The following is a 24553-nucleotide window of genomic DNA, read 5'->3' as shown; positions in this document are numbered from 1 at the left end:
ATAAACTTTTCACCTTAATCGCTGTGTAATATATGACATGAATGCATTTTTATTTCTAAAAGAAATATATTTTAAAACCCTGCTGCTTCCCTGTGTACTTGAAATCAATTACAGTAATAATGTTAATATTTTCACATTTTATTTTGTGGATTACTTTGAATAATCAAACATATTAATTCTACAGGTGATAAAAAAAAACGTTTCTCTCACCTGGAAGTTCATCTCCAAAGGAGGTATTAGCAGAAGTAGCTCCAAAGAACTGCTCTCTAAGACGAGACTCTGGCACTGGGCTGACTATGAATCTTCGTCCTGCCGAATGCACCACCTGGGCTGTGGTACTGGGGGAAATGCCTGGACAAAAAAAAAAAAAAGGTCAGATGTGAGGTGGGAGTTTGACTTCAAATTCAAAAACTGAACATAAGAAAAAGTATCAGCTGGCTTAATAAAAGTTTGTGTACCTGGCAGCATGGGAACAGAAAGCTCAGTCTGCTGTTGTTGATTACTTATCTGCAAAGAGGAAAGAGCAGGCAGTTATAATCCTCAGGTTCAGTAAGAGTGGATCAACATTAAAATGATCTTTGGCTGATAAGTCATTGTGAGTTTAAAATTTCATTTCATTCCTTTTTTTTTTTAAATTTGTTCCGTACAAGTCAAAGCACCCAACAGAAAAAGAAAAAAACAATTCACACTTCATCCCATGTACGGAAAGGAGCAGGGAGAAATCTTGTTTTGCCTGCCCCCTTACTCAAAAAGCAAACAATAAATGTCTGGATGGTTCTGTCCAAATTACAATCAATGAATGAATATCAACATAAAACAAATCTGACAAATTCAGTCTTCACTTCCTCGGAAATTAGAAGGAAAACACACACAGAACACACTAACTGCCAATTTCATACAGCCTGATAACTTTGTTCTTACACATTTTTTAAACTGAAATATCTGAACACAACCCTTCAAATCATTATTTAAAGAATTCCACAATTTAATTCCAGAATCCAAATATATACCTGTGGAAAGCCTTCCTTCATGCCCTCTCCTTTCTCATCAGCCATTTCTATGACTTCCCGGACCTGCTCGATGAAGGACTCTCGCTCGCTCTCCAAGATGAACTCACTCTCGACCTAGAACACAACACAAAAAGAAATTCAACAACTGTAACTCAAACTTCAGACGTAGTAAAAATGTGTACAGAATCGCTCAAAAAGTGTGACTGGCGCTGTTTGCTGCGGCCATTTTAATAGCAAATTTGACGACAACATCACCGGTGTTAAATGCGTTTCCTCTTATTTCAGTTCAGTTACAGGAGGATTGAGGTGTAAGTCACCAAACAACCATTAATAATAACAATAATAATACTTTATTTGTATAGCACTTTTCTATACAAGTAACAAAGTGCTTTACAACAGAAAATAAAAGCAGAGAGACAATTAAAGCAACAGGCAGAGAGTAAACAAGCAGACAACAAAATCAGACTAATAAAATAAAAATAAGAACAATTATAAAATAATGTCTTGAGTAGGGATGTAAAACAAGGGACTGAATCTGCAAGTCTGATCTCATCTGGCATTAAACAGTTGACAATTACATACAGTATGTACTAGTGGAAAAAAACTTGAGAACTACCATGATCTGTGCGATCTCCTCTGGATTATCCCCGTCAAGGTCAAATTTGAAGGTCACCATCTTCCTGTTGTGCGTTTCTAGCTGGCACTCGGCCACTCTGTCCCCCACATTAGAGATCTGTAAAAACAGTCGTTCAGGTTAAACATGCTTGCAGGACAACAGAACATGAATGATATAATCAGTTTAAGATGCCTACACTCAGAACATTCAGCTTGGCTCTTGCAGTCTTGTCGTGGCGGGAGCGGCTGCGTACAGATCGCCTCTGGTGACGCTTCAGCGAGCGCCCCTCGTGGCGACCACCTGATGTGGAGCTTCCATCGTTACCGTCGCTTAGACCTGAAGCTGCATCTGACAGGCAGCTGTAGGAGAGAAATGGAGGGAGATGACACATTGTGGTGACAATGAAACCTGTTTTTTTGTTTGTTTAAAATGAGTTAACTCCCAACTCACCTCTCTACAAATGGATGGACAACAGCCGAGGATCCTGCTGGCTGCTCGGCTGATGAAGACTGAGAAACACTTACAGGGGCCTGAAACACAGAAACCTTCATAAATCCATGAATCAAACACTTCTTGTTTAAAATATTTTAAATGTAAATAGTTTAGGGATTTTAAGGATCTATACTACACACTTGGCTCATTCTCATTCACCCAATAATTTTTTTTTTTGGCCTACTATTTAAAGATAAGTAAAAAAATTTAAACCAGGCCATCCACCAGAGGGAGCTTTTCAATCAGGGGAAACTATTATCAGTGTACTCAAAAGGGGCACCATTACTCAGCTCTCAGGCTTTGTGCAAATTTGCTGTGCAATGGTTTTCTCATTTTATTTTCCAAAGATTGAGGCCACCATACTGTCAGGTTAAAGCAGATCTATCAATCCTCATTTCCAGCCCTGCAGGTAGTTACAATAGTGCATTTTTTTTTTGACACTGTGATTAATTGTCTTTTATATATACACAATGATTTTATCTGTTGTTTTCCTGGATTATATGTTTTGCTCTCAGTAAACCCCCTGAGTGGCTTTATTTACAGAACAGCCAGATGGGTATAAAGTATTTTACCTTTTGATCAAAACATAACAGGAAATAACCCGTTTCATGTCCTCACATTTTGTGTTTCTGTTTATGTTCATCGTCTCTTTATCTGAGCTCTACAATAGATTTACCCAAAGGCCTCTTTATTTCAAAGGCTGTGGACTATGCATTTATTTTATAAAAAAATACATCTCTGATTATATATTTCAATATGTTTGCCCTGAAGGTACCCGTGTATAAAATGAACAGGAAAAGGAACAGGAAACGGAAACAGCGTTAAACAAATGCTTCACACTTGACCCACATTCATCCACCCACACACACATGTTGTTTTGCTCTGTGGAGTACCTGCAGAACAGAGAGGCATGAGGCCTGATAGAGGAAGTATAGGTGCTCTGCATTCATTGGAGGAGACATGATAGGAGGACTTGGATCATTGGACCAAGACTAAAGAGTCATGCAGGAATATGCAGCATGCAGAGGGGAAGAGTGACAGAAAAAAAGAAAAGAGGACAGCCATGGAAGTGAAGATTGTGCGACCAGAGAAAGTTAAAAACAAAAGATTTTGAAAAACCGCAAACACAAAACTAAAGTGGATGAAAATTACACTGTTGAGTGAAAGAGGAAATCTCTGAAACAAATGAGGAGTTAAATACCTAAACCTATATGTCAGATTATCTAAATTATCAGTAAAATTAAATGAATGTGCGAGCAGCTGAGGTGTGTTACCTGTAGTGCTGCAGACTGTGGCAGAATGATGTTCTGGAGAGAATTGCTGCTCTCTGGATGTTGCTGCTGTTGGGGTGGAGACGGCTGAGAGGAGGGGGGCATTATCACTTGCTGGGGGGGAATCTATAAGAAAAGAGAGGTTACAGATTGAGGCTAAAGTTAACCACTGCGTTCAGACTACCTCGTGTCTTTCTTATCCAAATCTTTTGGAAGTGTCACGGCTCTATTCCAAAGCCTTACTTACCTGTTTAGTAACACAAGTGCATACATCACATTTATAATAATTATGTGACAGTCAAGGCTGTAAAGGTTAAGAGAAGTGAATATCAAATGCCATATTTTCAGTGTATTTAACAGACACATACTTGTTTGTAATTCAAGCTCTAAAGACTACTGGCCTCTATATTTCTGCCTGGATCACAAAAGCTTTGAATAACTAGCTCAAATTAAACATCGACAATAAAGACCGGGTCCGCTGTGCAGACCAACACAGACAAAGAGGGTAAAAAAAAAAAAGGCTGTTGCTGTATTTCCAAGTGGTAACAGTAAAATGGGTCATTTTATCTACCTGAGGGGGAAGCGATGATTGGTAGTAAACTCCGTACTATAAGAAACAAAACATAGCACAGGGTAAGAGAGGGTAGCTTGAAAAAAGGTCAAAAGAAAAGCAAACTAATAATTTAAGATATAACAGAAGTGTCTGGGAAAACTTGGGACTGGGAACAGCTTCATCAGCTGCTTTCAACACAGCTGCCTGAAGTGGAGAACAAATGCCTTTTGATGTTTAAGTTTACGCCCTCTGAAAATCAGGTCTATGCTGACCGTGAACGGTTGAAGTTCACATTTGTTGCGGTGCTATTAAAGTGAATTCAGGGTGTGTTCAGTACAACCTCAGGTAATTATTAGTAGATATGTTGTGGCAACATATTTACACTTCTTGAGTACAGTTAAACAAAAGCTCTCCCATGGAGTAAAGTGACAGTTGCAGAACAATGTTTACCTGTGGCGTGGCTGCTGGAACAGACTGGCCACTGGGTGCAACTGGAACAACTTCAAGTTGTGCAGCTTGTATCTGTGGTTGAACCTTGTTTGCCAAACAGGGAAAAAAACAACACGTGGTGTAAATTATGCTTAGAAAGCAGCATGCAGGCTACTATGTCCCCTGGCTAAAAATTGAGTTTTCAGTTAAGTAGTGAAAGGGGAATTAAGCACCTCAAACTGAGAAATAACAGGGGACAAAATTCACCAAAAAATAAACACATATTCTGTATATTTTAATTTTTATAGCTTTTTATGAGGAGACCATATAATTGGGTAATGCCAAAAAAATTGATTTCATATTTCTCTAAAAAAAGACTCACCACTGACAACTGCTGCTGTTGCGTTTGGTCATTTTGTGACAGGGGGCCGGACACCTGGGGCTGATGGTGTTGACTTGGAGAGGGGTTAAACGGTATTCCAGTCTGAGGAGGCTGGGTTTCATGAAGGACGGAGGAACCAGGCAGTCTGTCTCCTATGTGAGTTGATGTAGGAGAGGGAGATGGTGTTTAATTTAAGAAAATCAAACATGCAGTAGATAAGTATGTGCTTGACTATAAATGATTGTGACTCCACACCTCCAGTGTGGTGAGGTTGGTCAGTCTCAGGCTCCTCTGACTCTGGCTGTACGGGGGCCACACTCTGACCCTGAACTGAAGCTGGAACTTGCCCCGTTGAGTGGGGGACATAAGGGACCCCCTGTGGCATGCCAGTCAGCTGGGTCGATTGCGGAGTGCTGTAGTTTGCGCTCGGAAGGCTTTGTTGAGACGCAGGTTGGGCAGATATCTGTGGGCTGTGTTGGGTTGGTTGCGGGGGGACATAAGTAGACTGTGGAATGGGCTGGGGAATGGGCTGGGGAATGGGCTGGGGGTGGGGCACCTCTGTGCTCGTCAGCTGGCCTGTTGGCTGTGCAGGTGGAATCTGACTCTGCTGTTCCTCCTCCAGAATTCTCTTCTGCTGATCTTCTCTCACCTGCATGACAGTTGGCAGCAAATGCATTAGGGCTGGGCGACATGGACCAAAACTCATATCTTGATATTGTTTAGCTGAATGGCGATACTCGATATATATCGATATGTGTTTTATTAACAGTGAAAACACATGGAAAATAAACTACCTTTGTGAATTTAAAAAGTAATAAATAAGTAAATAAAATAAAAATGTTCCTTAAATACAATAAAAGACAGAGAGAGGAGGAGCAGGGTTAAGAGGGAGAGACAGTCAGTCATCATCAGAGATGAGAAAAAAGTGACCTGGCACCTCTATAACGTTATTTTAATGCAACATAAACTATATCCATATTAACGATATTGTCTTACCCTATATCTTGTTTGAAAATATATCGATATATCTTAAAAACTCGATATATTGCACAGCCCTAAAATGCATTCAAATCCTCACACAGAGTAACGGCTGACAACATCTGAACTTCACAGCAAATGTACACAAATACAACAACTGAAATTAAGAACTCAGGTGATTTACTGAAGCAAAAAGTGAACAAAGAAATAAGATGTACAATGGGGTACATGGACACACCTGCTGTCGCTGTGCTCTCTTGCGACTGATAAGAGACACCCTGTCCTTGATGGCCTTTGCAATGGTCTTGTGGTCACCTTCAAACACATAACCAGACTCCACCTGGGGCACAAGCACATTTCATACTATTAATATGTTGAATATTTAAAAAAGGAAAGTTTAAAACTAACTTATTAAGATTAATGGGGCTCTGTATCTTTAAATCATCAAATGTTAAATTCACCATTTCCTGAGCCACAACTTCTGGGACGTCTTTGTTGAGGTCAAAAGAAAACTCGATAGCTTCGTTGTCTTTGTATTTTCCCTTCAGTTTCTTTACATCCTCAATTCTCAGCCACAGCTTGATAGCTTCCATCTCTCCATCATCCTCTTCTGCCAACTCCACACGCACCCCTGTGTCCTCCTGGAAGAAGGCGTGGTTCAGAAGGTCCTTAATCGAGTACCTAAATTGCGAAACAAAAAAAACAAAGTGTGTAAATACATCATTTCTAGTCTATAATAAAACCTGATAAATACAAACATAACTTTAAAGACCTTTCATCCTTGTTCTGGCGAATACATCCCTCGATGATCTCCTTCACTTCAGGAATGGCCACCTTGTCGAAGCTGCCCGGCTTCACACCCTACATGAAACACAGAGAACTCGATGAGAAACATTCTCCTTCCTATATGACCTCTTATTTTATTTTTTGGAAACTAATTCATGACATGTTGTATTTTTTCCAGCTTAGAAACTCTATGTTTGTATAACAAAAAACAGAAATAACCAAAAACCTTAAAACTAACATCCTTTGTCCATTTTGTTTTTAAGATTATCTAAAAAAAAAAGGTCACAGTATGAAGAGGAGGGAGTTCCTTCAAAGAAATGAAGCTCCGAAACAAATATTTAATATTATAAAAGGGGGATTTGTTCTACCTGGTGGCATCTACAAAAATGAAGTACGTCAGTAATGGGAGAGAAAGAGAGAGGGATGAAGTGAGTCAATGACAGGAGAAAAGTGCATGCTGCTACAGGAAAATGGACGATGAAGCCAAACAGCTGAGCTGCAGCTACAGCTAACATCCCAAAGGCGTAATACTGTAAAAACCTGGGCATGTGACACAACCTAAACGCAGACTCAACTCGACAATAGCACTCTGTTTCTTCACTGAGTCACAACTGTGAGCTATTTGTGGATTATAGAGAGCGCTTAGAAGGCATGATTTACAGTATAGGGGCAAACGGAAAAACCCAGAACAAAATGATGTGGCAGGGACTTCAGTATTTGTACTTTGCAGTTAATAATAAACTGAGGTTAATGGTATAGATTTCAAGTCACATGTTGTAGATAACAGTCTAGGAACAGGTTAAACCTCTTTATCTACAAGGCGTGTAATTGCAAAGCATGAATCACATCAGCGACTATGCATTTCAAAAGTGAGTCAGTATGAGCTGCATGAATAAGACTATAAATATGTCTAATGTTTTTTTATTAGCTACTGCTCTTCTGGCGTCATAAAGGACTTAAGCAGGACTGTGCTAGTTCAGCACCTTATCACTTATCAAGGCTACATGCTAAACCAACATACAGACTTTCTCAAAACAGAACAAGCTGAAGTGAAGATTGTGAATGTTGATTGTGTGAATATTTAGCTTTGGATGATTTTTGGATGAGATACAGAAAGACACACAAGGAGTGGAAAAACAATAGTTAAAGATGGAAATGTAATATAAAGTTGGTAAAGAGCTGTCAGCAGGGGTATAACACCACTCCAGAATGGTACACAAGCCTTCTTGGCACATTGGAAAATGTGAAGGCAGGGTCAGAGGGGTGAAATCGAGGGTTGAAAAGTGGACTTACACTGGTAACTCTGCGGTAGATCTGTGCAGCATTCTGGCACTCTGAGTAAGGGTACTCTGAGGTGGCCATCTCCAGCATGCACATTCCAAAGGCATACACATCCACTGACTCGTCGTACTTCTCCTCATACATCTCAGGCGCCATGAACTCAGGGGTACCTTAAATCAAAACAACTTTTCAGAACTCTCGAACCCCCTTACTGATTGAGTAGGCTTCTCACTACCCACAGTCCCTCTGCTCCTCTAACCCGTGAGGGGTTGAGGAAGAGGAGGATGAGTAGAGTGATCAGCCTGTTGAACACCTCCTGCAGTAGAACCTGTGAGGTGAAAGGTGAGGAGAGAGAGAAGAAAAAAAAGAAAAGGGGAAGGAAAGCAAAAAAGAGACAGAAAACAAAAAAGGAGGGAGAAGCTGGGCTCAGTTAGACTGCAGAAAAGAGAGCACGTGTTTGTCTGTGTAAGACCTTTACATGTACAACAACTGAGGGAGCCAATGTGCAGAACACACTTGTTGGTAAGTATTAATGTTATTTGCATTTTGGGGTAAAAACGATTTAATTAAGGCACTTGAGAATAATTCCAAAACCCAGTTTGAACAAAGGGATGCCAATGATCTGTGCTGGAGTAATATGACTAGCTATGGAAATACGTTTTGTCAAGACCTGACAACCACATAAGACATTTTCTTTCATTGTACACTCACCTTTTGAAGCATGACTTACCTTCTCCTCTTGACCTGCGAGGTGAAAGTGTTACAGTCAAGGCTGAGAGAAGCAGGTCCCATAGCTAGTTACTCTACTCAGCAGTGTGTCTATGCACATCAGCATTGTTCTATTAAGTGAACTTTTTTTTTTAACTTAAAATCTCAGGTCTTACACAGAAAAACTCATTCTGTTATTCAATTGTAAATGTTTTTGATATTGATGTGTTACAACACACTGTCGGACTTACCAGGCCCTTACAAGTTCATACTTACTCAATGACCAGCAGTACCCTATTCATTCCAAACAGCAGAATGGGGCACAGCTGAGGCTAGAGCCTACATTTTAAAAACATACCCAAGAATGTGAAAAAAAAAAATCAAATCAGATAAAAATATAAAACAAAAAGAAAACAAGGAAAAAGGCTGACAAAGAGAAAGGGGGGTGGGGGGGGGGGCTGCTCCCTGGACACAAAGATGGAGCATAAAGATTCTGATGTCCTGAAATATCTTAAAAGACAGTAAGAGACACACACTAGAAAAAAAAACCTGTTGAGGCAAACCCATAGAAAGAGACGTTAAACATTTTTCGGTATAACTTGCAAACAGACCACATATTTCCAAACCACAGAACAAAGACCAGTCTAAGACAAAAAGCCAAGGCCATGCCTTAAGCCATGGCCAAGTGAGCCTGAAAGAAGGCATGACAACTATTATAATGATGATATTAATATTTAACAGTAAGAGAAAGGCGCTACTTACAGTGAGTAGATGCCTGGAAAAAAAAAGACCCTCTCTTTTTGGAGAAACATAGAACAGAAATATTCTGTACAGTGACCAAACTTGATACTACTAGAGTTACTGTGTAAGTGAAAAGAGAGAAAGCCTTGCAGTTATCGGACTTAGATAACCACAATATTTGGCCTCCATTTGAGCTGTGGTTTGAGAGACAGCTGAAACGCTGTGGTCTGTTTTTGAACCACACCATCAGGGAAATGACACTCTTTTAAAACACATTCATTTTCAACACAACACATAACCTTATACAAGGCACTGCCCCACAGCAGGCCAGGGTGAAAGAGGTAGAAATGGCATCGGAGTCGTACCTATTACACTCTTGGCAAATGATGCACGCTTTAGGGTGGCAAGTCCCAAGTCTCCAATCTTGACGGATCCTGTCGGCCCTGTGATGAAAATGTTGTCGCACTTAAGGTCCCTGTGGATTATGGGGGGAGCTCGTGTATGAAGGAAGTGAAGTCCCTTGAGGATTTGTCTACACCAGCTACGCAGCACTTTAATTTTCATCACCTTGAACCGCTTGAGATATCTGCAAGAGATTACAAATGATAATAATTTAAAGAATGAAAGTGAGAAATAATTATCAATTAAGGCATGAAACTTGTTGTTTAACCAAGTACAAGTCTCTATAAAAGCACCTTATGAGCAAATGAGCAAGTGTTGAATTACAATTGTTTTAAAAAACAAAAAATGATCAAAGGTTATAACATTCTGAAAAATGTAATTGCATTGCCAGTTAATACAACATTCAAAGATATTTTGCTTTCCCAATGTGAGACAAACATTGGTCAGAATATTGGTGATAAACAGTCTGGATGATCCTTTAAGTTAAACCTCTACAGACATAGTGAATAGAACTTTTCTGATGTCTGTATCAATGTGTGTTAGGGCTGCCAAGATTGAAACCTACGTTTTCAGAGTGCCAGAAGTCATGAGCTCAGTGACCAGTACAATGCACTTCCTGCCTTTGGACGGTCCCTCCCAGGAGTCGTAAAAGCGCACAATGTTGGGATGCTGTAGTCCGTTTAACATCCCTGCTTCCTCCTTAAAGCGCTGCCTCTCTGTCTTTGATAGCTTACGATCCTGCAGGGGACAAAGTAAGTAAGAAGAGTTTTATTTGGAGAACTGCACATTGCATTTTAAGGATTAAATGTGAGGTAAGTTTTATCTTAACAGCAAAATTGCACAATACACACATTAAAGCACAAATATCTGTTATTTTTACTAGATAAGAAAATCAAAATGATAAAAAAAAAAAAAGATCTGCTACATTTCCGCAGGGGCTTATAGGTTAAATAGATCAAGCTTTGTGCACCTAATGAAACTGCTAAATCTCTTTTGCCATTTACGATTTTGCACATGCTACATTCATCTTAACCGGGACACTAGTCTGGAAAAAGTTAAAACAATGTGGAGATAACATAACCAAATAATCACCATATCTGACATTATCAATATACATATTTGTTATGTGTTTAAATGTCGAAACCCCATTTTGTAGTATTATAAAAAATGTGAAATGCATGAAAATTGACTATTTAAAATAGAAGATAATTCGGGCTTGATTCCTTCTCTTAAGATAAAAACACATGTATCATTATTAACAATATGAACAGTGCTAGCCTCTAATGAAAAGTCAAACTGATAGACATCCCTAACCACTGTATTTGGTTTGATGCCAACATAGCCCGTTGTCTTGACAAAGTAATAAAGTCACTAAGTATGGCAGCTGAAAAGTTTGTTGATATTTTAAAGCAAAAAGAATGCAGAGCTGGTTCCATTGTTTGACCAGTGATTTTTTTTAGGTGACGTATTATACATAAATAAGCATGGGCAAGAATGCCTTTTGCCGGGTCTGTGTATTAACAAAAAATCTGGAATGTGAACAGCCACCCTCCTCAAGTTTCCTGACTAATTCCTTGCATGACCTACATTCACAGCGGACCCGTACCAGCAAGACAAGCCCAGTCAAACCATGCAGCTAAAGGCCTCCCTTGAAACCCCCAGGGACCTGGACACATGCCAGGCTGTCCAGGAAATCCAGTCCATTTGTGAGAGGAGAGCATTTGCCTTTGTGTGTATGTCAGCAAGAGATATACAAGTTTCCAGTGACTGACATACCTTAGAGAAAATCCTAATTGATACTGCTACAGCCTTTGCTGATTGTATTTTTTGAAGTTTGTAGTTGAAATGTTTTAATGTGAGAGAAAAAATAGGCCAAACAAAATCTGAATTTTTGGGGAACGATCATTAAAAGAAAGAAAAACAGTGAATCAGGGGGGCAATAAGTGAAGCTGATGGAAGATGGGGGTTTAATGAAGGCTCCTCAATGTAGTTGGACCAACTAACCTACTTTCCAGAGTGTTGATCTTGACTGTGGTTCTACTTTGTCTTTCAGCTCAACATGTGAGAAGTCATGCATAACATCCACTTCAACATTCACATTCTCAGAGCTTCGAGCCTTTTTACTGGAAGCACATGACAAACCGATATCACCTTTACAACAAATTCCTTCCCTTAACAAGTCCAAACTAGTTGAAAAACTGCATTCCCTAGAAAAAGATAAAACATTAACCTGCTTAACAGACATTTGCCTCAATTTCTGGAAAGAAGATTATTGAGCCACTGGGAGTGTTTTATGTAAAAGCATGTAGTAACACAATACTAGTACTTAAGAAACTAAAATGATCATAAAAAGTTAGATCATGCATTGTGTATGATGTATATCAAAAGACAGTTCTTTAAAACTGTGGGGAGGACGATTTAAGTAGTTAGAACCTTTATTCTTGACACAAACATGAAGGTAGAAAATGGAGAAAGCTCAAAAAACCTGCCCCTCTAACATTTTTCAATCATTATTTGACATAAGCAAGGGCAGATTCCATATCTTTCTCACTACTTAATAGTATGCCGTATGTTGGGCCTTATGTGACACACATCACACTTCTATTGACTGTCACATGAAACTGTTTTTTTTTTTTTATCAGCATGTGTCTTATACTGCCTTGCTATGGTTAAAAATTCACTGATAATTGTTCCATTAGATAAACCCCAACATATTATGATTTCTGGAGGTTTTGGTGGACCACCAGTTAAGCCAACATCAGACCAAAAAAGCATAACATAAAAGCCATAAATACATTTTTGATTGACAGATATTTTCTTTGGTCTTTGATTCCATTGCAGTCTTTATACTATTTTGATGGAGAGTCTTTAATTGTCCGTACTGTATATTAGGAAACATAAACTGTCAGGCACTCAAATGGCAACAACAGCTGCAGTTGAATAACAGCAGCTCTATCTGACAGAGGGTTCATGAGTCAGCTCACTGGAAAAGCTGTGCTGCCACCAATCTTCCACTATATTTCTACCATATCATAAACTCTGGGTGAGGATATAATATAGAGCGAGGGGCTTGTGGAAATGTATGTGTTAAAAGTAAACATACACACAATGTCCACAAGTTATGTGAGAGAATGATGCAGAGATGTATTGTTAACCCTCACAACAATTCAAACCTTGTGAGTAATATCTCTAAAATCTAGACTTGGCAGCCCTTGGTTTCAACATCTTTGCAGAGTCAGCACAACGATTATCTGAAATCACGTCTCTCATTGCTTTAGAACAGTGGCACGCCCTCAACAAGCCTAAGCATGGATATTCATGTGAAACCAAGAGTCATTATCCCATTTGAAAGCACTTCTATCATTGCTCAGTCAAAAGATCAAACAGATTTACCAACCAAACAATGAAAGAGATTAAACATTTTTTAGGTACAAGACAGCTAAGATTTCTCTCCAAGCCCAGTATACATCTTTGAGCAGACAACGAGTCATTAACAGGGAAAACGCCATTTTCAATCTGAGCCCAATACAATATGAACAACTTCATGACATGAAATGCTTTTAGCCAGCAGGAATTAATTTTAATGCCTGTGATACAGTATCACCAAAGCAACGCTGAAAACACTGCTTCCAGGCAAAGGCCATCATAAATAACTCAACAACCCTAAAAATAGACTGAGGGTTGTTGACTGAGTGAAAAAAGCCTGTGATCATGCCAAAGGCTGGCACTGTCAGGTCCCTGCTTTGAGGTCCACTCTGAGGTTGACACTGAGGGCTAGATGGGGCCCTCTGGTTTGGATGTGGGTAACAGGGCAAGAAGGCAAATGTACCATGCTGCATCTTAAATGTTGTCGCATTTATCACATTAAGTTTAATATGCCTCCAGAAATGCCCTGTATTCCCATGATACAGTAACACAGGAAGGTCAAAGATCACTGACACTTGTGAAGTTGTCAGATGATGACAAATCCAGGTAACACCACATCTGCCAGTGTCACTAAGCATCTCATGTGTACAGGGTAGAAAAGACAACAAGGTGCAACAACCTTGAAAAGGTAAGAAAGCAAAGAGATCCATGCTTGCACTGATCCAGACAATTATGGGTTAAAATAGATCAGAATCTTCAATTCTAATAGCCATGTACTGGTGGTCTATATAAAGTAAAATCAGTTGTGACTGTTTTGGGCAAGAAAAAGGGCTATTTATACACCCGTCACATAGGAGCAGAGTAATACAAAAACAGAAGATAGAAGATGATATGCCTGTACTTTTATTTTTTCACGCTTATCTTTATTTAGTTATTGTATTTTTTTTGAGAGTTTTCCACTCTTGCACTTTTATTCTTGTCTTTGAACTAAGAGGTCTATTTGTTGAACAGGGAGGGTTGTTTATAGGGAGAAGTGATACTGGGTTTTTGAATGTTTATGGGGGGAAAAAAAGGGAAAAAAATGTTGACTGCATCCCAATTGCACTGTATGTCTTGAACTTGCTTTAATACAAATATGTTGAAAAAAATAAAAAAGATGATATGCCTGTACTCTTTTATATATGAATTTTAAATGTATATTTAAATGTTTAAAAAGTAAAAAATACTAAAAATGTTGATCACGAGTATTTTAGATGGTGAAAGAAATTAACTTCCTTGTTTAAAATGTGTGGTTTTGAAATATACATTAATTTAAATATGTAGGTTTTAAAAACGTGGATACACATCTATATGTTTCAAAATAAAAAAGGAATAAAAAATGTACATGTGAACATCTTAAATTATAAATAAAACATTTTTGAGGCATTTGAGAAAGAGTATGTCTTCTCTCAACTGTTTTGGGCAACCCGTCATGTCTATCAAATGTGGGCTCTTTTCAGTCAGTGATAACCTTTACACTGACACAAATAACCATATTATCTAGGCTACATACTGTATAATTCAAGTACATAACAGGCCACAGATTCACTCTTCTAAGTTAATGGTGTCAGTTCATCTTTCTGTTCTATTTTGAGAGCTGTGATGTACAAAGAATACAGCACTGACTATTTGTCCGATCAATGGTTAACAGTCAAAAAGTATTGCTTCTTAACACTGACAGGTTAGTTTATTGGTGGATTCTTTACACCAATAATAAGACAATAAAAACATTTTTGTGATTTTGTCATTCACTGACAGGTTGTATGTTGTCTTGCAGGAAAGCTGACAATGGGATTTGGGAATTAACTGCAAAAAAAATATTTTTTTTCACGAGTCACTCCCAGCTGCTGCCTACCAGCCAGCTGGATGAGTACGCTACCATAACGTAAAGGATGCATTGGGTTCTCTTCCTCAACTTTTAATGTTTGGCTGCAGTACTGCAGAGGAAGGAGGTGTGGAGGAAGTGAGCAGAGGATGACATGGTGGAAGATAGATGAGTGAGCAAGAAAGGGGAGGCTCCTAAATTTATTCCTTTTTTTCCCTCTCGACTTCCTCTCTGTGGTGACCTACTTATTGTTCAGACATGCCTGCAACCATGAGATCCGAGACAAATGTGTGGGTTCAAGAGTTGGTAAAAAAAGGGTGGACGCCTGGAAATTCTTAAGACAATTGTGGACAGATGGCCTGCCACACTGAAAAAAGCCAGGGCCATTTCATTCAATCTTTAAACTCTAAAATGAAAAGCCATGATATCTTGAGGGAAGGAGAGTAAAGTGGTTGGAACATCAGTCCAACACTGTGGTCCAGAAGGAAATAACTTTAACTACTTCAGGACTTGTCGTTGCATTAAACTGTTGTACACTTCAGTTCATGAGAGAACATCCATAAAGCAAAAGACTAAGAAAAACGGAAAGAGACCTGAAGTGGTATCTTTCTTTTTACAGGTGAAGCATCTTCTCCAAAATGTAGAATCTTTGTGGTCACTGAAAATTCTTAAATGTTAAACACTTTTTTCCCCAAGAACCTGGAGGTCAAACTTTACATTTTGTCTAAGTCTCACTAAAGGATTTGATGAGGGGAAACCTGTCAGACTTGTCACATTAGCAAATGTGAGGCAAAAACTCTGCTGTTGCTTTCAGATGAAACCAAATTCTCTCTGAGCAAGCAAGTGTAAAGGCTGATTACTTTCTGCATCACTGATCCGGTACCCTAACCCACAGGAAACCAAACAAGTAAATCAACTTCCTTTCTCCTAAACAAAACATTCTTAAAATTACTTTTGATTGAAATACGTCTGCTTTTAGAAAAATATTTACATTCTCTATGAAACCAAAGCAGAAAAGTAGAAGATATACTCCAGTGCTGGCAAAAGCTCCTCAGAGAAAACAGCTTTGATTAAATACATAAAAAAAAAAGAAAAAAAAGACACTGACCAATTAATAGTAAACGAATAACATTACTGTTATATTCCCCAAAACACGCCCTTGTGATACATGGAAACTGTAACAGAAGCACCTGATTGATCATGGGACAGCTTTAACAAACATGTGAGAGGGGATTTCAGCATCCAGTATGTAGCTCAACAGTTTCTATCATTGAAACTTTGGAGCCGACAGAGGAATGAAGGGGAGTGAGCGTGTCGGGTTACATGTTGGTATTTCAGAACAGACCCTGTCCATAAAACAAAGCTGGTTCTCATTCAACTGTAATTATTATGAGTTTATGTGATCCTCAAAAGAGAAGCAGTTAACCCTCATCCATTAAGGTGTTTTAAAAAAACCACAAGAACAAAGACAAGGGAGGGTTTTCGGTTTTGATATTCCCTTGCCTTTTTATAACTGGTCCTCAGTTAAAGTGTTGGGACACCAAATATAAAGTTCCCTGTCAGATATAACACTGATTATTGGCCCTGTTTTTATTCAATAAGGGCAATCATAAATGGCTGTAATAAAGTGACTGTTAACTTGAGTATCCACCACTTCATAATATCAGTTAATTCAAATTAATGCTATCAAAGGAAGTTTTTATGAAAGCTTCAACATCGGCTGGATAAACCTAACATTTCACCAAGCTGTCTCTACTACTTATTATCTACTTTGGATTGAATGGAAAAGAGTGCACTAGAATGACAACCAGACAAAAACAACTAAAAGGATATTGACTCATTGTACAACATTAACTAAAAACAAATAGGACGGTATTGATATATTAAAGTGAGTATTTCTTGAAAATGGTTTGCAAAGACTTAAACCATTGAAAATGGGAGATAGTCAAGAGGGTGTGAGGAGGTCTTCCAGTTTAGGAGCAGGCCTTGGCAAGCCAGTCTTCTGCACTTCACACAGGAGATTCCTCTATGAAGAATGTGACCCATTTTACATCCACACAAGCATTCAGAGCAGGAATGCACTGAGCATGCGCTTGATTCGTTCTGTGTGAGGGGGGAGGGGCACGGGTCTGTAATCTTCACATTGTTCTGAAACCACAGTGCATGCGGAGCTCTGGTTTTCTGTGCTGCCGTGTCAGGCCTTTGCCTCTCATGGCAGGGTAAAAGCGTGACAGTGAAAGCAAACATTCACGACTGTGAATGAGGTCAGACTTTGCTATGGGGCATGGAGCTGCTTTCACTGGACCGACAGCAATGCTACATTATTTTCACAATTATTTCTATCACTTATTATTGGTCTGCAGCACATTTAAAGCAGTTTTTTTAATTTATTGAAACACAAGATATATTGAGGAAATGGATCTTTTCAAGGTGCTACTGTAACCAACATAGCTAATCTCACCTTTTCCTAACATGGATTTGCTCAATTATAACTTAACTTTTACAGGCACAGTAATTTATTTTATGTCAGGAAGAAAGTTGCATTTTTTTTTTATTGAACACCATTCCATCTTCCCACGTAAAAAGTGAAAATTGGAAATAATTAGTGCAAGAAAAAAGGCTAAGGACACATTTACACATCAACGAGCTTCGGAAAACAGGGTTGATTTTCATTTTAGTTTTTAAATAAGTGCCACGTTCAGACAATAACATTTTGATAACAACCGCCATGCACATGGCTCTGCAGACTACAACGACTACAAAACGCTGTTTTTTTTTTTTTTTGCAAGACCTATAGTTGCTTCGTAATGAAAAAAACCTGCACATGCGCAAAATAGTCTTCCTTCCAAGGAACAGAGGGAAACAGACAAACAGCTAAAACACAAATGTTTGTGTGGACGGACAACCAGGTGGGGTTGTTACTCCAAGTGACCTTATACTACAAAGAGTCCATTTCAACTGGGTGTGAGAAGCACAAACAGAATTCGGGTCGTTGTCCATCTACTCACGCATGGCTATCGACTCAAGCCGTAATGCGCATGTGCGAAAAGGCTCCCATTTTAAGAAGAACAGTGTTTTAGCAGTCCACACAGAGACTGAAACTATATCATTTTCAAAACTTTGCACTGAAGAGACGAAGAGCCAAAACGCAAGAAAAGATTGCCGTTTTTTTGGATGAACTGGTAGTTGTGTTAACAGGACCTAAAGCTGAATCTACTAACAGGTATTTACATTGTCTAAAGTGTCATCCTTAAAAAACTATGCTAACTTCTGGCACTTAATGTAAGACACTCCTTTTCTAACTAGTTTTAGTGTTAAAGGTATGATATATGACTCTCAGAGATGTCCAAGTAGTTGCACTTTAGCACCCATCTCTCCAACCAGCTGAGTATGCCTCCAATACCAGTCAGGTGCTTTCAAACTCAGCACTTGTTGATATTGTGAATTTGTCAAACTACACAGATCCCAGTCCATCCAGGCAGAGAGGAATAGTCTCCTACTGTTAGAAATGTATGGTTGGACAAGCAACTCAGGAAGTTTTCAGGGGCAGTCAGCCTTAAATTTTCTAGAAATTTCCATGAGTGCTTTCATTAAAATGGCTTTGTATGCACATATTCTGACATGGATTTGTAACATGGCCACGCTTTATACTGTCCTTTAAAGTTTTAAACCAGCCTAACTAAAGTTGGAAAAAATTCCATCCTTAAAATGTGTGATGGTAAACACTGATGGCTCTGATTCATAACACTATTTAGTAAAATCATGCTAAAAGACAGAAAATAATCAGCATCAAAAAGTAAAATGGGAAATTAGGAGTTTTCTTTGCTTATCTGCTTAGAATTAAGGTTTGGAGAAAGACCTTTGACTCTACTTTACCAAGCATATTAACCTTCAGAGACCCTTCAGAGCTGTTTATGAAAACACTTGTATGACTTTATAGACTGATAGCAAAAGCAATGAAGAAAGTTACAGTGAGTAATAAAATAAAATCCATATTTCATACCTGAAGCTCACACCAAGCTACCTCCACTGTGGTCTCAGTGTCCAAGCCTTTGTAGACCGTCTTGAAGGAGCCACGTCCAATTTCTATATCGAACTTTAAGAAACGTCCATCTGGTGATGTTCCCACTGCTTTGGTTTCTGCCTCCTCAATATCGTCCTGAACCCTTTTCTCCGCTTCTCTCTGTTCTGCCTCTGCACGTGCCTTGGCGGACTTATCTTCTTCCTCCCCTTCTTCTCCATGATGTTCCTTCACCTCAGCGGTGCTTTCAGGTTCAGTTTGACTCTGCACTTCTGTTCCCAAACGTGGGGAAGAGTGGGCTGATACTACAACCTCTCCATCGCAGATATCTTGTACAATGGCAGGCTCCTGCTCTGAAGGCACTACGTTCACCTTGGCTATTTTTATATCTTTTCTTTCTTGTCCTCCTCCACTAACAGCAGACACCTCGTTATGAGCTGAACTTGGTTCAGCCCTAGGCAAATGAGAGGAGACAGTCGCTTGTTGCCGCTGGGGGACCGCTTCCCGTAACTGAACCCTTTGAGGTGCAGGGATGGGGATCTTGCTGGGTAAAGGTAGGGCTAATGCTGTTGCATTGGAATCACTGATGACACTGCGGCGTAGGAAGCGGTGTTCAGGGTTACATCGGTCACGCTCCATGGTGTGATGCCGGCGTCTCACTTCTGTCGGCCGGCATTCACTCACCATCGAATCTGAACCAGAACTGGGGCCATTTCCACTCTTCTGCGGGGGAGCCAGGAACTTCACCATTTTGTCGTCTGGCTTCACCGACATCCCACCACCCAGACCAAGAGAAAGGGGGTACAATAACCGAAAAATTAAAATAAAGGTAGTTCCATGTCTGCCATATAAGCTTATGTAAGCAGTAATGGTCTGTGCTTTAAAAAAAGATAGAAAGTCTTGCAACTTCTATCTCAGCCTGTCGTTTCTCTTGTCTCTAAAGACAATCTTTACACATAGAGTGCAGGAGTTGGAGGTGTAGGATGGGGGGTGTTCTCTTGTAAATGGTAAAAGATTGAATACCACAGCTGAACACAGAATGCCGATGAAGATACACAAGTCTCTTTAAGTCCACATCATCCATCCTGTAAGACACACGGTGCAGCTTCTAACCAGCATAAGGAATTACTGTTGAGGAACACACATGCACTGCCTTCAACGGGAACCAAACGTCCTACTGTGGGCAAAGGCAGGACAGCCAGACACTCCAATTCTTCCCCAGTCCACTTTCACTGCAAGAGAGAAAAAAAAGGAAACCATGTGTCTCAAAGTAACTTATTTTATGTCAAATGTCAACAGGATTAGTAAAACAACAACAAAGGTGTTCACACATAGAATTTACAGTACACATTAAGTTAAATGCTTTCATTGGAATCACAGCCAACAAACCTTAGTGCAGTGTATCAGACACTTTTTAAGTTGGTTATCAAGTTTTTCTTTTACAAATTCCTTTGATAGAAGGATAAAAATCCCCCCAGAAGATTTGCGGTCTTGCCACAAGACATGTGTGTATGGCAGCTGCTTGAAGTAGCGTGGTTGAAGGTATGCAGACAGAAAATGTTATATTTCCGTCAGCTGCACACAATTATTTTACAATCCATTTACTGAATGTAAATGAAGTTCTTAATACAGACACTCATCTTTTCATGTGGCACAAATTCAATTTGCATCGTCCTTCCACAGCCAGGATGACACACTAACCTCTAAATACCTCACATGTGGTAATAATGAGGTAGAACTAAATGACAGGTTATCATTAGCAGTACACAAAAGAATAAGTATACCACTATCTAAGAGGTAGATGAATAGTCTGGAAAAACTTGTGCGGGGTAAACTGTGTCAATTATCTGTGTAAGATAAAGCTTAACTTAAAGCGATAGATAGATAGATAGCTAGATAGATAGATACTTTATTGATCCCGAGGGAAATTCAAAGCATCCAGTAGCAGGTTACAAGATGTACATGACATGAAACATTTGTTACAAATTAACCACAAAATCGATGCCCCCCCCCCCCCCCCAATACATATATATTAACCTGAAAAAAAAGATTTAAAGAATACTCCTAGATGAATCAAACTTAAACTGTGCAATTAAAAATAGACTTATACAAGAAATGTACATAACCCGTACAGGGATAAAAATATATGTGACATTTAAACAAGAACCTATGAACAGTTGAGGGAAAAAAAAATCTGTAATTAGACCTGAATATAAAAAATTAAAAGAAGTGTTGACCTTCTGAAGTTGTGTTGTTTATATATGTACAGCAATATAAACCTTGCAACATGCATACTGTATATGCAAAAGACTGGCACCATTTAATTTGACTTATTTTGCAATAGTTTACAGTTGTGTTTCATGACATCTGTTATAATCTTCTGACTCTTAGGATTAAAATTACATGCATATTTGATATTTCCCATCTAGACCTTAGTATCTGCCACAGTTGCAGGAAACCCCCAATGTCACATCCAAACCTGGTAACGTTAACAGCATCACACCCCGAGAAACAACACATTAGACAACGCCAATTAATTATCTTTCTTTAAGGAAAACCTTGTCGTACATACCTAGTTCTTTACCGCCTTTATAAGAGGGACCACAGCCCCTCTGGGACGGCAACAGCGAGCATACAGGGCTACGGCTCTTTGTTAGCAGAGACAGCTAACAAGGAGCTAGTTAGCTGTTAGCCGATCTTTGACCAGTGAAACGTTAGCCAACGTGAATGATCTCCACGTCATGTTAGCAATTCAACCTAAACACACAAATGTCTTTTTAAACGTAAATATTATTAAACCAATACTTAAACTTGGTACATTAAACTAGCATTTACTTTTATTGACAACTTCCCAGCATCTTACATTTTAGTCATTATCGTTACGAGCCGTTCTCAGCTGCGCTCTAGCCTCGTAATGACGTAATGACGCCGGTTGCGTAAAGGGGTAAGCAGGGTAGCTAAAGGCTAGCTAGGCGGGTCTTGCTGATGGCCTAAAAAAACCTAGACCCACCTCCTGGCTACCCTCGTTCAATTGAACATTATCTGAAACGTTATTTTTTTATTAGGCAACCTTACAATTAAATAAAAATAGTGACTATTTCAGGATGACCACACGCAGTCGTCGCTTGCTTGAAAAGCCGTATGCTCGCTGCTGTCCGTTAGCATGCTAACAGTTAGCCCCTCCACGTCCTGGTTAAAGTAGAGCAGTGCCGGGTGGCTGACATCCACCTACCTTATAGCGTATCCACAACACACCTGACGACCACCGTGGTTCAAATGGTCCTCATCGGGAAGTCATCGTTAAGAGAATGAATGTATCTTTATTATCCTCACACGTTTGGCTGAAGGTGAATATCGAAGTAGCGATTTGTGGTCTCTGACAAGCAAACGGCGCAGTTGCTACATATTGACGAAGAAACGGGTTTTTTCCGAATGCGCATGCGCCAGTGAAGAATGACCTCACAACCATAACAGAATAGAAGAGATGTTTATTGCCATTTGCACAGGTACAGGACAGTACAGGTACATTGGAATTCTTGTGCGTTTCTCCCAGAGTCAGCTCCTACAAAAAAGTTAAAATTATATATAAAATAGAATAGCATTATAATAAAAAAAAGAGTAGAAAAGTACAAAAAAAGTTAAAATTATATATAAAATATAATAGCATTATAAGAAAAAAAGAGTAGAAAAGTACAAAAAAGTTAAAATTATATATAAAATAGAATAGCATTATAAGAAAAAAAGAGTAGAAAAGTACAATAAAAGTTAAAATTATATATAAAATAGAATAGAATTATAAGAATAAAAGAGTAGAAAAGTACAAAAAAAGTTAAAGTAAAAATAAATTGTACAGAAGCTATACACTGTATTAAAGCAAAGATATGATACACAAAAATAACAAAGGGGAACACTGTACAATGAGATGAAAATATAAATATGTTTTCTTGTCTCTACTTTCTACATCTCTTATTGCACCTGAGGTTATTGCACACATATTTTTCACATTATATAATTGCACTGTTTTGTTTTTAACACACTTGTATTGCACTGTGAGGTGGTCAACTGTCCATTTAGTCTGTGAGGTGTGGGGTGAAGTACTTCCTTCCCAAGTCTCACAGCAGCGAAACACACAGAAAAGAGCACTTTGAAGCACCTTCATGGCTTCCGTTTTGTTTCTGATTTTCTTATGATTGCGTACATTAACAAAACACTAAAAAATCAGTTTTGAATATATACACTTAAGAATATTGAATCAGAAAACATTTCTTCATTACCATGATGCCATAAACGAATAAATGTCAGATTTCAAGGGTATATTTGAAGTTTGTTGTAACGTAGATAACAGTATGAAGTGAAATGTAAAACAGAAATGACCTTTTAACAATAATACATTTTATTTACACATTTCACATTTTACAACATTGCTTAAGAAGTTATTGAATTTTTGAAGATCTAACCAACGGAACACTCATCTGTTAAACTTTTACAAAAACAAAACACAAAAAAACATTATTCAGCAATAATATCTACACTGTACTGGAAAACCATTCAAATTTGTGTAATAATTTGTTTAATTTGTCTGTCTCTACTTGGCAACAAATTATCTATTTTGGATTGAATGGAAAAGAGTGCACTAGAATGACAACCAGACAAAAATAACTAAAAGGATACTGACTCATTGTACAATATTAACTAAAAACAAATAGGAAGGTATTGATATATTAAGTGAGTATTATTGTTGTCTCAAAAGTAAGTCTCCAGGGCCTCTGCTCTCTTTTTACAGACGTGTTCAGAATGCAAATGAGAGTAAAAAGGAAAATAAAGTATTCTGTGACAAATATAATGAAGACCATCATACCTTGATTGTAGCTACCAGATCACGGATACCATTTTCTCACATGCAAGCACCGCCCCCTGCTGGTATTTGTTGACATAACATCCTCAAAGACGACACCTTAAATAATTTTTCACACAAATTATAGACCACATTGCGCAACACAAAATATGTTTAAAATAAAAGTGTAATTCATATTGTAAGCTTAAGAGTGATCTATTCAACATTTAGGTCAAAACATCTATTCACATTATACCTCGGGCACTTTATAACAGATCAAATGTCTGACGATGACAACATTTTTAGACAGTGTCGTACATTATATGCCCAAGCCAATATGTTGGCAAGAAAATGTCATGTGATGTGTTCTGATCATGTAAAGATATGTCTCTTCAGAGCATATTGCACTCCCCTGTATACTGCCCCCTTATGGGGTAAGTTCAAAAAATCAAGTATGCACAGACTTCAGGTTGCTTACAATGATTGTTTTAGGATCTTACTTAAAACGTCAAGGTGGAGGAGTGCAAGTGAGCTATTTGTGAATGCAGGAGTTAACACCTTACAAGCTTTATTGAGGAATCTTATGTACAGATTTATTGGTCGCTTGAATGACTCAAAGAATGTAATTATAATGCTGCTCGAACCCAAGTTATAGTGCAGTACGCTACCAGTCATACCTTTGGAGACATTGGTGTAAGTGCCTTTTATAAGAGGCGGGAATGTTTTTATTCTAATGTATATGTCTGTTGTCTATTTTTTATATTGTATGTCTTTTAAAATGGACCTTGAGTCTAATAATAAAAGTTGATGATGATGATG

General features: G+C 38.6%; 1 protein-coding gene across 3 annotated transcripts in view; it reads right to left on the bottom strand.

The window, feature by feature from the left end:
* The window catches only part of LOC132972340 (serine/threonine-protein kinase WNK1-like), a 29255-nt gene extending 6939 nt beyond the window's left edge, over positions 1–22316 (bottom strand). The window contains exons 1-19 of one of the 3 annotated variants that reach the window (XM_061035097.1): positions 22133–22316; positions 18883–20132; positions 10215–10387; positions 9613–9833; positions 7811–7968; positions 6504–6592; positions 6193–6412; positions 5970–6071; positions 5009–5402; positions 4754–4905; positions 4393–4476; positions 3961–3996; positions 3393–3515; positions 2077–2156; positions 1823–1985; positions 1627–1743; positions 1011–1124; positions 459–507; positions 211–351 (exon numbers count right to left, since the gene is read on the bottom strand). In XM_061035097.1, the coding sequence (XP_060891080.1) occupies positions 211–351; positions 459–507; positions 1011–1124; positions 1627–1743; positions 1823–1985; positions 2077–2156; positions 3393–3515; positions 3961–3996; positions 4393–4476; positions 4754–4905; positions 5009–5402; positions 5970–6071; positions 6193–6412; positions 6504–6592; positions 7811–7968; positions 9613–9833; positions 10215–10387; positions 18883–19674 (3208 nt within the window). In that variant the 5' untranslated portion in view covers positions 19675–20132; positions 22133–22316. Of the gene's footprint in view, positions 1–210; positions 352–458; positions 508–1010; positions 1125–1626; positions 1744–1822; positions 1986–2076; positions 2157–3392; positions 3516–3960; positions 3997–4392; positions 4477–4753; positions 4906–5008; positions 5403–5969; positions 6072–6192; positions 6413–6503; positions 6593–7810; positions 7969–9612; positions 9834–10214; positions 10388–18882; positions 20133–21472; positions 21780–22132 lie in introns of those variants that run through there. The other 2 variants (XM_061035098.1, XM_061035099.1) reach the window with 2 other exon arrangements.
* Positions 22317–24553: the final 2237 nt, after the last annotated feature.

The sequence above is a fragment of the Labrus mixtus genome, chromosome 4 (assembly GCF_963584025.1).
Source record: "Labrus mixtus chromosome 4, fLabMix1.1, whole genome shotgun sequence".
Lineage (NCBI taxonomy): Eukaryota > Metazoa > Chordata > Actinopteri > Labriformes > Labridae > Labrus > Labrus mixtus.
This window is presented reverse-complemented; position numbering and strand designations above follow the sequence as displayed.